This window comes from Oncorhynchus keta, chromosome 24 (genome assembly GCF_023373465.1).
Source record: "Oncorhynchus keta strain PuntledgeMale-10-30-2019 chromosome 24, Oket_V2, whole genome shotgun sequence".
NCBI lineage: Eukaryota > Metazoa > Chordata > Actinopteri > Salmoniformes > Salmonidae > Oncorhynchus > Oncorhynchus keta.
Genome location: NC_068444.1, coordinates 24,567,050 through 24,583,675, shown reverse-complemented (window position 1 = coordinate 24,583,675; position 16,626 = coordinate 24,567,050). Strand labels below are relative to the sequence as shown.

At 42.5% G+C, this 16,626-nt stretch overlaps 2 protein-coding genes across 5 annotated transcripts in view; one reads left to right on the top strand and one right to left on the bottom strand.

The window, feature by feature from the left end:
• Positions 1-4,683, bottom strand: part of LOC118402846 (piggyBac transposable element-derived protein 5-like) — a 33,797-nt gene extending 29,114 nt beyond the window's left edge. For 2 of the 3 annotated variants that reach the window (XM_035801172.2, XM_035801173.2), the window contains exon 1: positions 4,010-4,683. In XM_035801172.2, the coding sequence (XP_035657065.1) occupies positions 4,010-4,313 (304 nt within the window). In that variant the 5' untranslated portion in view covers positions 4,314-4,683. The remainder of the gene's footprint in view (positions 1-4,009) is intronic. The other variant, XM_035801174.2, reaches the window with a different exon arrangement.
• A 781-nt stretch (positions 4,684-5,464) lies between these two features.
• Positions 5,465-16,543, top strand: cog2 (component of oligomeric golgi complex 2). 2 transcript variants are annotated; one of them, XM_035801171.2, is made up of 18 exons: positions 5,465-5,676; positions 6,006-6,167; positions 6,490-6,549; positions 6,685-6,765; positions 8,357-8,460; positions 9,467-9,575; positions 9,732-9,911; positions 10,333-10,457; positions 11,007-11,133; positions 11,352-11,491; positions 12,121-12,182; positions 12,296-12,447; positions 12,727-12,912; positions 13,728-13,800; positions 13,982-14,124; positions 14,310-14,449; positions 14,830-15,010; positions 15,976-16,543. In XM_035801171.2, exons 1-18 carry the CDS (start codon positions 5,620-5,622, stop codon positions 16,081-16,083), a joined length of 2,190 nt encoding a protein of 729 aa, XP_035657064.1. In that variant the 5' UTR covers positions 5,465-5,619; the 3' UTR covers positions 16,084-16,543. The 2 variants fall into 2 exon arrangements, with proteins under 2 accessions (XP_035657064.1, XP_035657063.1); XM_035801170.2 differs by having other exon boundaries at positions 6,490-6,555.
• Positions 16,544-16,626: the final 83 nt, after the last annotated feature.

Genomic DNA, 16,626 nt, shown 5'->3' with positions numbered 1-16,626 from the left:
ATCAACTTCTATTCAACATGACAGTAACCATAATGTCATCGAAACAAGAATACCGCTTTTTTGGGCTTGAAGAAATGGTTCATTAATATAATATGTTACAAACCCATTCGTGGATGAAAACAGCCATTGTCTTGTCTCGAACATGTCAGATGAAACACAATTAATTCCTGCTTATGCAAGCCGACAGCTATAACCTTGTTTAGGTCAAGCCCACTCATCGACATTGACATACTAGTTTCCATGCATGTTAATCAAGTCAAGGCCAACTTGGTGACTGAAAATCTTACCTTCTCATTTAACTAAATTGGCAATGTGTAAGATTAAACACACCTCGGGTAAGGCGTTCCTCCCTTAAGACTGACTTAGTCTTCCAGACAGGGAACTCTAGCATTTAGAGCCAATTAATAGAGAATAGACAGGCGTGACTCCCTTTCAATTAAAAGCTGATGATCCATGAGGTGTAATAAAATTATCAGCTGTTATTCGTGTGTGAGAGAGTGTCAGACCTATTTTTCTTGGCAAACTTGTAGCAAGCACATTTACTGGAGTGAGAAAATGTCTCTAAACAGCCGTCTAAATTCAGGCCCAATTAACCACGTAAGGAAGACTGTTTGGGTTTGACCATTTCTAAAAAGCTATTTAGCTAAAAGGAAGATTCTCATGTCCTCTCTAATGTCTCTAAGAGATAAGGAAAATGTTGAGTCTTAAAAAGGAGCTAAATTAACTAGTTTCGTTTGCTGAATAAATACAGTAGATTTTTACATTACTGCTCTTGCACTGAATGTACAGGCCAGGTTGACCATGTTACAAGTTGTTACATTTAGGCACTTAGTCCTGTATAGTTTAACTATTGTAGCTCACAAATTCCTTAAACCCAGCCTGTGAGAGAGAGATACATCTAAGTAGGCTTCAGGCCAAAGGGTGTCTCACACTGCAGAAATTGTTTCAAAAACCACGAATGTAATCCAGTAGACTTTCAAACTTAATAGCAAAATACAGCATGACTGCCTTAGATGCAGGGATTTCCAAAGACAGATTCATACAGGTTTCCACAAAAGCAATACAGTATAAACAAAAGTCATATCAAAAATACTATGCATAATAAATATTTTTTTATGGAATAGAATCGTTTTATTCCCTTGATTAAGAATTCCATCCCGAGAAGAGTTTTCCCACATTTTCAGCACACTACGATAAATGATCTCTATCCCACACCATGAACTGATAGCATAGGATTAAGGATTTTAAGAAGTCTTCTGCTACTGAAGACATCAGTAAGAGGAGCCTCAAAAGGATTCACTAACCACTGCATATACTACTCTCCCATAATCCTGCCTTTATAGCTCATATTTAAACTAGGATGTAAGGTCTTCTGTCAGGCAACAAACAACCACATGGGAGAGTTCCACATAAACATATAATGGTACATATTCCGTAAGAGATACATTTTTATTAGGATTGATTAATCATTCAGATTGAAAAGATGACTGTGTTGGCTGTGTTTACCACAAAAGTAATCCACCTGGCACACACTGGCTGAAGCAACACTGTTTCCACATCCTTTCAACGAAATTACATTGAACCAACGTGGAATAGACGTTGAATTAACATCTGTGCCAAGTGGGAAGACACTGATTCTACAGCTACAGTAATGTACACACTAAATGCAGGGGGTTGGTATTCAGATTATGTAGGTTTTGAAATCAAATTGTCAGTCTTTCTGGCACAGAAACAGACTTGCACTTTTTGACATGAATAGGTCTGAAATGACTGAAAATACTGCGGTACAGTGTTTATAATAGGAACATATTGTAGATAACGTATGTGACATTCAATAAAGTGAAATGGAGCTGGATTGATTCTAAAGCCTTTCTATCAGAAATATTTGACATAATATATTGTTATACATTATACTGTAATAAAATATACTGTAATCCATGGGGGGGTTGTCCTAATGTGCATACGCATCACCGCAGCGATTTTACTAGGATAATGATGTAAACCAATAGGATGACATTTCAGACCCGTGGACATACTTACTAAGTACTCCCTATCCCTGTTATAGCTGTGTGATTTTCATAATGGACTAAATATCAATCATACCGACTCAATCTCTCATTTTGCCTATGAAAACTGCATGTTGTGCAGACATTTTTTAAAGGTTTTATTTATGTATGTAGGAGTAATGTTCCCATATTTACTCTGTCAGCAGAGTCAAACCCACATCTCAAGCTCCACATGAACATGTTGTTTCTCTAGTGGGACCTTGCACTGGACATCCTTGTCCTCAGTGAGCACCCGCTTACTGCATCCAAAACTTATGTCGAGTGAACCTTACCACAGAACCACCTCATGTTCATCTTTCCTGGCCACACCAGCCCTGTGTCCTGCCTATTTGCTCATCTACTAATGGGTTTGATGCAGACAAGCTTTTACTGCTCATTCGATACACCTGCCAGCACTACCATGTGTCAAAAGTCTCAAATAACTTATAGGAAAATACCTAGTCCATTGCACAAATGAACGCAATCAACCGAAATGTGTCCTCCTCATTTAACCCAACCCCTCTGAATTAGAGAGGTGCGGGGAGCTGTCTTAATTGATGTCCATGTCATCGGTGCCTGGGGAGTAGGTGTTGTTGGGGGGTTAACTGCCTTGCTCAAGGGCAGAACAGCAGAATGTTCCACCTTGCCAGCTTGAGGATTCGAACCAGCGACCTTTTGGTTACTGGCCCAATGCTATTGGTGGTGAGTGTGAGAAAACAAACGAGGCTCTAGTGGAGAATGTGACAGCCACACATACTGTAGTGTAGACTATAAAGTACAAAGACTTCTGTATGCTGAAGTGATTCCCAAAGCAATGCCTTGTGCCTGAAATGCATTGGCGAACACTACCACCTGTCACTGCCTGTGTTGATGCCCATACCAAAGCCTACAGGCAGATGGCATGATTTTCTCTCACGTCGTGACAGTGGCACAATGCACCCCCAGACCACCATTTATCAAGAGGGGGGCATTTATTTGCAAGTCACATTTGGTCTCAGTGACAGAGCTTTCAAACAGAGTAATGATGAAGGCAGGAACCTCAACCTACACTTGTTGTGTGATACATCCATAATGCTATTTTTTACTTCTATATGACTGATAATCATCTGCAATGCAATACAGTACATCGACAATTTTACAGGACATTTGTAAGGATAAGAATATTACATATTTGGTTAGGTTATTGCTGGTACTAGTATGGTTTACCCCTTTAAGCATGACATGCAACTGCTCAGTATTCCTTTACAATGGCAGCTGGTCCAAAATATGCATTGGCATACTACAATGCCTTAGTTGGCAAATACATGTGGCCGAACTGGCAAAGATGTTGCACAATGTTATTTGTGTCTGGAGAGAGTGAAAAGAGAGCAGAGAGAGAGGCAGAGAGAGCAGAGAGAGAGAGCGAGAGAGCAAGAGCCAGAGAGAAAGAGAGAGAGCCAGAGAGAGCCAGAGAGAGAGAAAGAGAGAGAGCCAGAGAGTACTCAAACATGTGTTCTGTGCCAATTTTGTCTTTAATTCACTTAGGCTCCTCTGCAACATGTCCTCTATGCCCATTTCCATTTCCTGAGCTACACACTGTTAACTCATTGTCCTGTGTCTCCACCACATTCCCAGACTGCCACTTCACTGTTTCTAAGATTCTGACCAATCATATAAGCCACAATTCTCCAAGAAATGCATACATATTGTGTCATGATCCTTAATTAAAGGAAACTTTGCCTTTTTTTCTCTCTCACTCTCTGGGCCTGCTGTTCAATCAGGACCTACAATCATAGGCTACTCATTAGATGGACACGCACGCTCACGAGAGAGAACACACACACACACACACACACACACACACACACACACACACACACACACACACACACACACACACACACACACACACACACACACACACACTGGAGATAATGACCTTAACCTATTAATTCAAGCCAGGCTTTATTCTTGAAATGACATACCATATGTGTCGTTGTAGGGGGCCACCGTGATATCTTGCAGTGTGTCGCTCCATCCATCCTCCTCTGCTTGAGTCTTTGAGATAGACCCGGGTGGACCTCCGTTTAGACAATTCCCAGTCTCACCTGCCCTTTGATCATCCCCGGCCTCCAAGCAACAGTTATCCGAATTCGAGTCACCCGAAGTGCTGTAAAAGGGATTGTCGCTACTGTCATCTCCCGATTCCCCAAAAACATCATCTGAAATCTGCAAGCTCTCGTAGCGTGAGCGGGCCGCCTCCAGCGCCTTCATTCCACATTCCGCCATCGCTCGTCGATGCACTTGGTAGCTTACCACACCGCACAATATTCGGCATGCAACTATACTGGGGAAAAACCCGTGCCACACACACCTACCCACGGGAGATGACAGTCCACTCCCCACTGTGCGCGTTTGATAATTATGCTAGGCCTACTGCAGACTTGACTTGTGATGCGATAACTTCGGCTCTCCCCTTTCTTCAAAGCATCGACCGGAGGGGAGCTGTCCTCATCAAGGCTACTGAAGTTCCCCTCCGCGCTGCGCACAGAGACCGAAATTATCAATATTTATCACTCTCTGCGCATCCTGGTTGGGCCAGCAATTTCGTTGGTGGCTCATACTGTGTAGAGACCTCACAGAATACGCGGTATCTACATGTCAGCTGACCTGGTTGCTCTCCTGTACTGGCCAATAGCGTTGTTATCTCACTGTAACGTCAAATCTTACGGTATTAAAGCAGAATTGTGTTCTGATGCGGTTAGAACCTGCATATACCCCATAACTTGATTTTTGCTTATGATATGAATATAAAATACATGTATGATTATCCAATGACATTGCAATAAAAGGAACTATTTAAAGTCATTTTTGAAAATGTTGAATGATATCCTATGAAAAGGAGATCAACAGCAGGTCAGGATTTGTATGATAAAATCTGTTTCTAAGACCACCATGCTTAGAATAAAACAAACAACGTTCCCCTTGGCGCCCTGTGGGGGTGCAATAGACGGGGTCGCCCCAGTCATCTTACTTGTTGGTATGGTTCCAAAGATTTTTATAACTAACCCAAGATAGAAAATGAATCATAGTGTGCAGAACACGCAAGGAGGTTGACAGAGCCAAGCACGAGCTAGCGACAACCTATTGGCACGTTCTACAATGTAGTTGCATATTTTCTTTGAAGTGCGCGTGTGCAATAACTCAATTTGCCCTTGCACTCCTAAACGACTATTTTTTTTTAAACTTTGGTACAGGTTAAAGTCTACAAAACGTAGCCCACTCTGTAACAGATACTAGTTTTGGAAAAATAAAACTGAAAATTGGGAGAAAAATCTTCTCCCAATGCTGGCCAATGGACTTCCTCTCATCACCATATTTGGTAGTGAGTGGAAACACCAACCGGATGCTTCACATTATACATCCGGTGAAATATCTGTCTCATTGTTCTATCTGTGGTGGTACATTGCCATGTTTGCGGAAGTAAAATTTCAGTATTTTTCCCTCTTCGGAAATGATTTAGCAACCTTTTTTTACTTTATATTATAACTACATGTCCAGCCTTTATCGATTTCAAGGATAGTACGAAAGAAAAATGAATCTGCCAAAGGGGCCGGATTCTCTCTGTTTCGACAAGGACGTGTTTATGAAGGTAGTTAGCTAACAGTAGCTAAGATAATGTCACTTTTCCAAGCTAACGTTAGCTTGTATTGCCATAGGTCAGCGAGCAGTGATCAGCCAAACTGGCTTCATTCCATGTTATCACATCTTGAAAAGACACTAATTATATACGCCTAAATTTGTCTCCTCGTAATTAGCTATCTACCTTCTTCATCAAACTGTTAATGCCCGATTAGAAATGGCAAGCAGCTAGCAAGTTAGTTTCTGCTGGACAGATTTAGCATAAGCATTGGCTAGCTAACGTTAACTACATGATCAATCATGATACATGTTTTCTTCTTCATATTCTGTTGCATTCAGGATGACTTCGACGTGGATCAGTTTGTTGCTGATTGCAGAAAGCATGTCCAGCTCGAGGAGATGCGCGAGGACCTTGAGATGTATTACAAACTGCTCAAAACAGCCATGGTGGAGCTCATCAACAAAGACTATGCAGACTTTGTCAACCTCTCCACCAATCTGGTAGGTTCCTATGGCTGTCACGGCCAAGATGCTGCAGTGTCCCCCACCCATACGTGGCATTAATGAACGTTACAACCATGCATTTGTAGCCAAATAACAAGTTGGCTATTTTATAACGATGTCACTTGAAAGAAACTGGGAGCATCAGCGGAATCTGCTCAGTATGGATGTAGCAATCTAAATGGGTGTGATGATGAGATGCCTGTTTGTTCTTTCAAACAGTTGCTCCAGCTATGATCAGGACTTTTAAATGTTAATTATGCCTAATAACTACAGTAGTAGTTAGAGAATAATGGGCATACTTGATGTATAATCTATTTAGGTTGGAATGGACAAAGCCCTGAACCAGCTATCAGTGCCACTGGGTCAGTTGCAGGAAGAGGTACTGGTATGTGCCCTGTTTGACTCTTTTTTTTTCATATTATGATACATTGATTTCACCTTCATTGCTGTTGACTTGGTCACACACTTTGTCCTATTTATGTATGTTGTATCTTTCTCCCTTTATTTTTTTCAGAGCTTGAGAACATCTGTAAGTGAGGTGATCCAAGCCATTGACAACCAGCTATCAAAGCAAGATGACTTGCAAAACAAAAAGGTTTGTTAACCTGGATTTATACACTACATGACCAAAAATATGCGTTTGACCTCTGGGTTTTATGGGTATTATGACTCATAACGTGGCACTCTCAAGGTTATACAGTACAGGACGCAAAGTATATGGACACCTGCTTGTCGGACATCTCATTCCAAAATCATGGGCATTAATATGTATTTGGTCCCCCCTTTGCTGCTATAACAGCCTCCACTCTTCTGGGAAGGTGTTCCGCTAGATGTTGGAACATTGCTGCAGGCACTTGCTTCCATTCAGCCACGAGCATTAGTGAGTTCGGGCACTGATGTTGGGCGATTAGGCCTGGCTCACAGTCGACATTCAAATTCATCCCAAAAGTGTTCAGTGGGTTTGAGGTCAAGGCACTGTGCAGGCCAGTCATGTTCTTCCACACCAATCTCGACAAACCATTATTATATTTTTGTTGTATTTTACCCCCATTTCCTCCCCAATTTCAATCTTGTCTCATCGCTGCAACTCTCCAACGGGCTCGGGAGGCAAAGGTCAGACCCTCCCCTAACCCAGACGACACTGGGCTTATTGTGTACCGCCCCATGGAGCTCCCGATCACGGCCAGTTGTGATACAGCCCGGGATCGAACTCAAGTCTGTAGTGACCCTTCTAGAACTGCGATCTAGTGCCTTAAACTGCTGCGCCACTCGGGAGGCCTCAACAAATTATTTCTGTATGGACTTCACTTTGTGTTTCATGCTGAAACAGGAAAGGGCTTTCCCCAACGTTTTCCACAAAGTTGGAAGCACAGAATCGTCTAGAATGTCATTGTATGCTGTAGAGTTAAGATTTCCCTTCACTGGAACTAAGGGGCCTAGCCCGAACCATTAAAAAATTGGACTGCCAGATGGTGAAGCGTGATTCATCACGCTAGAGAGCGCATTTCCAATGGTGGCGAGCTTTACACCACTCCAGCCAACGCTTATCATTGCGCATGGTGGTCTTAGGCTTGTGTGCGGCTGCACAACCATGGAAACCCATTTCATGAAGCTCCCGACGAACAGGTATTGTGCTGACTTCGCTTCCAGAGGCAGTTTGGAACTCGTTAGTGAGTGTTGCAACCGAGGACAGACGATTTTTAAGCTTTAGCACTTGGCGGTCCTGTTCTGTGAGTTTGTGTGGCCTACCACTTCGCAGCTGAGACGTTGTTGCTCCTACATGTTTCAACTTCACAACAACAGCACTTACAGAACCTGGTGCAGCTCTAGTAGGGCAGAAATTTGACAAACTGACTTGTTGGAGAGGTGGCATCCCATGACAGTGCCACTTTGAAAGTCACTGAGCTTTTCAGTAAGGTCATTCTACTGTCAATGTTTGTCTATGGAGATCGCATGGCGGTGTGCTCGATTGTATACACCTGTCAGCAACGGGTGTGGTTGAAATAGCTGAATCCACTCATTTGAATGGGTGTCCACATACTTTAAAAAAAATATAGTATATGTCTACCATTTCAGACATTTGTGTTTCTGTAAAATACAGTATATTTGTATGTGTGTAGTTGGATGCTAGAGATGAGTCTGTTTAAACGGTCATGTTTCTTGTTTTTTTTGTTCCCCTATACAAGATGTGTGTCACAAGACTCATCCAAGTTGTTCGATCAGTAGAGAAGATTGAAAAAATCCTACATTCTCAGAACTCAAAAGACTCAACATCTCTTGAGATAAGCAGGTATGTAAAAAAATATATAGATATATTTTTAAAGGATTGCATCAGCTTTTTGCTGATATGACATATTATAGTCTCTAACATACGGATGCATCTAAGTTAGTGATGAGGCAAGGTCACAGAAAGAAGCCATTACCCCATTTTTAAAAAGTGATTCTCCAGGGATGCATGGCTCTCGATCTTGGACTCTCCCGAGTCCGTACAGGAGTTGAAGCGATGGGACAAGACTGTAACTACCAGTTGGATATCATGAAATTGGGGAGAAAAAGGTGTAAAAAGTACCAAAACAAGTGATGCTCCAGAACATTTGTGTAATTTAAACCAGTAGTCTTGAAAGTGGTGCTCACTAGCCAAAACGGGTCCCCATTTTTTTGTGCTACTTCATTCAATTGTGTATAGATTATTTGGACGAATCGGGATTGGGCGAAGGCGGTGCGTAAACTGGTGCAGTGCCTGTGTAAGGATGATAAACGTTTCCATTAGATTCCACAGCCACAAAGTCAAATTTGGCTATATCGTAAAAATTCATGAATACCAAAATGTGCTTTTTGGCCATGATAAACACGGGCTAAGTTAGTGTAAGGGAGGGGTTTGGCCGACAGGTTTTCCATTAGCGAGGGAGGAGACTCACAATTATTAACTGCATTTCCTTCAGAAGTAAAAAATAATAATAATTTGCTAACTTTTCCCAGATAATTTGACTTTTGTGTAACCAAGATTCAATTGTGTACTATGTCATCCACTTCGTGTGATATGTTTACATCCTTCTTTTTTGGGCAATTATTATGATATGTTACGTATCCTGTTCGTACAATATGTGCTTAAGATCCCCGACTGAAACTTTAATTTTGACCTTGCTTTTAATATTTTATGAGAATATGGCATCCAGCCAGCATTTCAGGGCCTACCTCTATCCTTGTAGCTATGTCAGCTATATTCATCATGTTATGTATTCTATATATTGGTGTATGTTTCAGTTTCTAAGTTTTCTGTTTCTTTTGCTTTGTAGTCCTCTCTTCGCTGGCCAGATTCTGGAGCGGATTGCCACAGAGTTCAACCAGCTGCAGTTCCATGCTGTCCAAAGCAAGGGCATGCCCCTGCTGGACAAAGTCAGGCCTGTAAGTCAGGTCGTATTATTCAACACTGACAGCACCATTGCATTTCTGGGGTTGATTTTCAGTACACAAACTAGATTAAGGTTAATGGTTGAAAATGGCCGTGCCTGCCCAAGATTACTTTACTGACACTGTGTCTGTGTACAATCTGTGTTGTAGCGTATTTCCGGCATCACGTCCATGCTACAGCAGTCTTTGGAGGGGCTCCTTATACAGGGCCTCCAGACCTCCAATGTGGATATTGTGCGTCACTGCCTACGCACTTACGCCACCATCGACAAGACCAGGGACGCAGAGGCGCTGGTGGGACAAGTCCTGGTCAAGCCCTACATGGATGAGGTGAGGTTGTGTGGGAGCGGAACCGTCAGGATTAGGTCCTGTATGCTCAGTTGGTAGAGCATGGTGCTTGCAACACTAGGAATGTGAGTTCGATTCCCGGGACCACCCATGTGTATGCATGCATGACTGTAAAGCATCTGCTAAATAGCATATAAAGAAGAGTGTTTAGGGCTCGTGTCCCATATCCAGATTAAGCCTACTCCTGGACTAACAATCATGATTTTTAATTGCATTTAAGTCCAGGCGTAAACTTAATCTGGTTTCTGGAACACTCTCTTAGTGTCCAGCTCACCAATATATTTATGAAATGATGTGGAAATGGACAATTCAATAACTTAATGTACTGTGTTCTTCTTCAGAGATGAATTCTATGCTTCCTCTACATAAACAGTACTTCACCTGACTATTTTTTTGTCAACAGGTCATCGTTGAACAGCTGGTCAAGTCCACCCCCAATGGCCTTCAAATAATGTACACCAAGCTATTAGAGTTTGTGCCTCATCACTGTAGACTGCTGCGCGAGGTGACTGGAATGGCCATTTCAAGGTACCCACCATAGCTGAGCTGGATGTCAATGTTCTGAAGACATTTCTCCCGACAGATATAAGAAAGTATATGGTAGAATGGCCATAAGGCGCTACAGAGGGTAGTGCGTACAGCCAAGTACATCACTGGGCCCAAGCTTTCTGACATCCAGGATCTTTATACTAGGCGGTGTCAGAGGAAGGCCCAAAAAATTCTCCAAGACTCCAGTCACCCAAGTCATGAACTGTTTTCTCTGCTACCGCACCGGCAAGCGGTACCGGAGCGCCAAGCCTAGGTCCAAAAGGCTCCTTAACAGCTTCTACCTCCAAGCCATAAGACTGCTGAACAATTAATCAAACGGCCACCCGGACTATTTACATTTACTTTAGTTTATTTAGTAAACATTTTCTTAACTCTATTTTAGTAAGACTGTCTAGTTGATTAATAAGGGCTTGTAAGTAAGCATTTCACGGCGCGTGTGACAAATACAATTTTATTTGAGGTACGTTCATAACCTATGAATTTCGTATTTGTTCTTTCTCATGTCTTTGCTTTCTGCTTTCTGTCCAGTGAAAAGGCAGACATAGTGCCTGGATACGACTTCTTGGTGAACTCCGTTTGGCCTGAAATCATCAAAGGTATCGAGGAGAGAATCCCCTCTCTCTTCAACGCGGGCAACCCTGACACCTTTTATGAGGTACGTACTGTAACGACCCAATCTCGTTCTTCTGGCATCAAAGTAGTCCTATGGCGTCATATAAAACCATTAGAAGCCAGTCTCTTTGGCAGTGTTCAACAGAGCTTGGAAATACAATGGGAATGGTAATGGAAACACTGACCCTGACAAGTCCTACTCTACTAGTAGGAGAGAGTGACCAGATTCTCATTCGGTTCATGTCTGTATCTATTTTGCAGAGGTACACAATCAGCATGGACTTTGTGAGGAAGTTTGATAGGCAGTGTGGCTCCCAAGCCAGTGTGAGGAGGCTGAGAGCTCATGCCTCCTATCAGAGCTTCCACAACAAGTGGAACCTACCTGTCTACTTCCAGCTCCGGTGAGTAGCTGCGTGCTCCATGACCTTTGACTTCTGTGCATCCTGTACTGACCTTCTGTGCTTGATTTTTGCACCATTTAATTGTCACCTACCCTGCTGATGTCCAGTCATCAGTTTTACTTCCTGGATATTGTGCTGATATCATGTTACACATAGAGATCATGTTACACATAGAGATAAGAAAATGACAGTTACGGGTTATAAGTAACTGTGTCCAACACAAGGCTCCTGATGAATACTCCCTCTAAGGAAATATTGATCCTCTATAGAGTCAACGTGAAGGTTGTTGGACTCTCTGTGCCTTGCACTGTTTGTCAACCAGCCTCTGCACATTTCACAATGGAATGTCTGTTATGCTGCACATGCTTCAAATTGTGTGTTTTCGATTCCATCACAGCTGCATGTTGTGTAATGGCTGTTGCTATCTGTTTTACAGTCAAGATTGTTTTGAGAATGCGCTTTGCTATTTATCTTATTGTAAAGAATAATCATCCTCTTTTGCAATACCATTTCTACAAAAATGGAGATTGGAAAAATCAATTTAGAACTGTTTTGCTCAAAATAAGCAAGCTGGCTTATACGTGTTTAATAGCGATGCATTAAATTGTTGTTCCCGATCTCTGTCACAGGTACAAGGAAATTGCTGCATGTTTAGAGAATGCTATTGCTGATGGGTTAGAGGCAGCACCAGGTTAGTAGCTATACTCAACTTTAATGTATAAATGGATAAGTTATATTTCATTAATCATTACCACAAAAGGCAATATTATATGCTGGCTTGTATTATCTGCTCCCTACACACAGCGGGCAGCTGCTACCACCTGCTGGTGTCCCAGGTGCTGTGGAACAGCTTGGTCAGGTGCTGGGCTGAAAAGGTCTACCTGCCCCCGTTGTCTCACTGCTTCTGGAAGCTCACCCTGCAGCTCATCTCACGCTACTCCAAGTTCCTCACTGAGGTACAGCCTCCAACATGGGAACCCAGCTTTCCTCAAACGGGGCAACCCAAAATTCCTCCAACATGGAAACCCAACCTTTCCACTACAATATTAATGCTAGTGTACATAGTGTATATGGATTCAGTGATACCTCTATTAATCCAGTGTTCAATGTAGCCTACAGCATATGTCAGTATTCCAGTGTTTTAAAGCAGCAGGAATGAACATGTGAATACTATAAAAGGAAATGCTGGTCCTATTAAGTTGTCATGATTGGTGTTTCTGGACCCTGTCTCCTAGATGCTGACTAAATCTCCCTCCACGGAGGTCAGTAAAGACCCTGTGAGGCCCCTCCCCAGCTCCGCCTCCTCCACGTCCAGTCGCACCTCTCAGGATGATGGGGGCAGTGAGAGTGGCAGCCCAGCAACCCTATCTACCAAACAGCTGGTTTTTATAGCCTCCGATGTGGACAAACTACAGGACCAGGTAGTGATATGGACCAATCATGACCAAGATCCTGCAAAATAAGCCAATTAAGATGAATGTGCAAGTAGAGATACTGGGGTGCAAAGGAGCAAGATAAATGAAATAAATACAGTATGGGGATGAGGTGGTTGGATGGGCTATTTACAGATGGGATATGTACAGGTGCAGTGATATGTGAACTGCTTTGACAGCTGGTGCTTACAGCTCGTGAGGGAGATATGGGTCTCCAGCTTCAGTGATTTTTGCAGTTTGTTCCAGTCATTGGCAGCAGAGAACTGGAAGGCATGGCAGCCAAAGGAAGAATTGGCTTTGGTGGTGAACAGTGAGATATACCTGCTGGAGCACGTGCTACGGGTGGGTGCTGCTATGGTGACCAGTGAGCTGAGATAAGGCGGGGCTTTACCTAGCAGAGACTTATAAATGACCTGGAGCCATTGGGTTTGGCAACGAGTTTGAAGCGAGGGCCAGCCAACGAGAGCGTACAGGTCCCAGTGGTGGATTGTATATGGGGCTTTGGTGACAAAACGGATGGCACTGTGATAGACTGCATCCAGTTTGTTGAGTAGAGTGTTGGAGGCTATTTTGTAAATGACATCGCCAAAGTCGAGGATCGGTAGGATGGTCAGTTTTACGAGGTCAGTTTTACCTTCCAAGAAGACCATTTTGTTTTTTACAAATTTCTTAATAGATGTGGTTTTTAATTTTAAGAATGACTTTTAGGGGTAGGCAACATAACATAGATATGCAATTGCGTTAACCTTGTTATTTTTGCATCATTAGTATTCTTTACCATTAAACATTTGCCTTTCTCACAGATTCCGGAACTTTCTAAGATGATTATGCAGACACTGGAGGTCATTGGGTACAAAAATGTTGTAATTGTTGGAGGTATGTCGTCATCATGCTTGAAAGATTAAATGCACAAACTGATACCTTGCTCCAGACAGTGTTCAATCATGATACTTATTCCTTCAGCTGTTACTGTTCTCTTACTGCAAGTCAGTTGATATATTGCCTTTTGATTGCCTTTTTGACAAGTGTCCTTCCATGCCCTGTGTTCTCTCCCCAGAGGCCCTAGAAGACTCCAAAGCCTCCCTGACTGGCTGCATTCCCACCCTGAACAGCAAGATGACTCAGCATTTAACTGAGAGGTGCTTTCGCTTCCTGAAGAGTGCCTCTGAGGTCCCCCGACTATACCGAAGGACCAACAAAGTGAGAAGGCCTGCCCCTCAGGCATCCTCCTCCCAAGACAATGGAGCAGTGCTCCCATTAGGCTTCAACGTTACTGAGATTATTAGAGAACATCTGCTGTATAGTACCAAAATATTGAAAAGTGCACCATAGTCACAGCAGTCACAAGCTTGAAAATATGTGCCTGTTCTTCATCTACTGTATAGGAAGTTCCCTTCAGAGCTTCTGCCTACATGGACAACGCCCTGCGGCCGCTGCACCAGCTCCTGAGCGACTCCAAAGACATGGTGAAGCCCTCCATCGCCCAGGACTGGCTACGGGTCGCACTCAATGACTGCACTCAGAGGTAGGGGGACTCTGCTGTCTGTTAGACTTCCTGTGTAGGCAAGTACAGTATACTGTAAGAGATGGCTGGAGACCACTTCATGAATGGGAAAATGAGATCCTGTGTAGATAATTCTAGTCCACATATACAGATTTCAATTTGAATGCATGCCAATGTTTTTAGTCCTGGTAACGTGTTATAATAATATTTAATAAAATTAGGTTGACTCTCTAGGGCCAGTGCAGTGAGTCACAATGTTTTCTCCTAAGAATTGCACCACACAAGGACACAAACTAACAATTGAATTGAATTCAAGGACAGTCAACCTCACAAACTTAAGTAGCTTTTTGGTCTGCTCCACCAAGCACAAAATACTAATTTTCCATCTTGACATTGGGCAGATATTTTGAAACCATATCAGATGTTTTGAGTTCCGTTAAAAAAATGGAGGAAAGTTTAAAGAGACTGAAGCAAGCGAGGAAAACGACAACCACCAACACGATAGGTACCACTGGAGGCCCCACAGATGACAGCAAGATCCGCCTGCAGCTGGCCTTGGATGTGGAGTACCTGGGAGAGCAGGTAGGGTTCACCCTGTTAGAGAACCCAAACTTATCTTGTATTTGTCCTTTGACTATGTTATAGAAAGACAGTATGTTTAACTCAAACAATGGGAAGGAAGGCAGGTCAGGAAAACCCCAGAATAATTGTTGTGATGGTAAGCACAAAGAATTCCAGCCACCCGAGTCATCGACTGTTCTCTCTGCTACCGCACGGCAAGCGGTACCGGAGCGCCAAGTCTAGGTCCAAGAGACTTCTAAACAGCTTCTACCCCCAAGCCACAAGACTCCTGAACATCTAATGAAATGGCTACCCGGACTATTTGAATTGCCCCCCCCCCACACACACTTTTACACTGCTGCTACTCTGTTATCTGTGCATATTCACTTTAATAACTCTACCTACATGTACATATTCAATCACATTGTATTTGTCACATGCGCTGAATACAACAGGCGTAGACCTTCTTTTTTTTCTTTTTTAAGAATAAGAAATAAAATTAACAAATAATTAAAGAGCAGCAGTAAAATAACAATAGCGAGGCTATATACAGGGGGTACCGGTACAGAGTCAATGTGCGGGGGCACCGGTTAGTCAAGGTAATTGAGGTAATGTAGGTAGAGTTATTGAAGTGACTATGCATAGATAATAACAGAGAGTAGCAGCAGTGTAAAAGAGGGGGGGATGCAAATAGTCTGGGTAGCCATTTGATTAGATGTTCAGGAGTCTTATGGCTTGGGGATAATATTACCTCGGCAAAGCGGTGCCCCCACACATTGACCCTGTACCGGTACCCCCTGTATATAGCCTCGTTAGTGTTATTTTACTGCTGCTCTTTAATTATTTGTTACTTTTCTTTGGGTATTTTTCTAAACTGTATTATTGGTTAAGGGCTTGTAAGTAAGCATTTCACTGTAAGGTCTACCTACACCTGTTGTATTCTGTGTATGTGACAAATAAAATTTGATGTTTGTTTCCCATGACAGATTCAGAAGATGGGTCTGCAACCTGCCGACATCACCATGTTCTCAACACTAAATGACTTGGTCCAAGGAGCACAGGACGTGACTCCATCAGAGCAGGCTGTACCATAATCCTGCAGCGATATGAATGTATCTCTATGCTCGTAGTTAGAAGGAAGGAAGCACAATGAGGGACTGGGTCTTATTTATATTGAACGCTAATCATATGAAAGATGGTATTGAAATCAAGAAAACTTCAACATTTTAATTTTCAATAGTAATTCATTATTTCTTTCTGGCCCCCTGACTGTCCATAACAGCAAATGTGTAATGTAATGCGGTCAAAGGGGGTTAAACATAACCCTCTATGCCTGCCTGAGAATTCACTGTACATTCAATAATGCAAGTTATGTCATCATACAAAAGAGATACTGGCAAAAAGTAGACCAGGGCAGATTTTTGGTCTACTTTTTTAGTGAAGGATAAAGATATTGTACATCGTGCACAGAGTTGGTGAAGGATGAGATTGTACATTTTTAAATAAGGTGAATCAAAGTTGTAATAACCTTGGTAATAAAAGCTTTCGATCTTTGTATGTTGTTGTGTAAATGTGATTCAAGTTCTGCTGTTATGAGGGGTGACCTGATAAGGCATATCATAAAGCTCAGTGACATT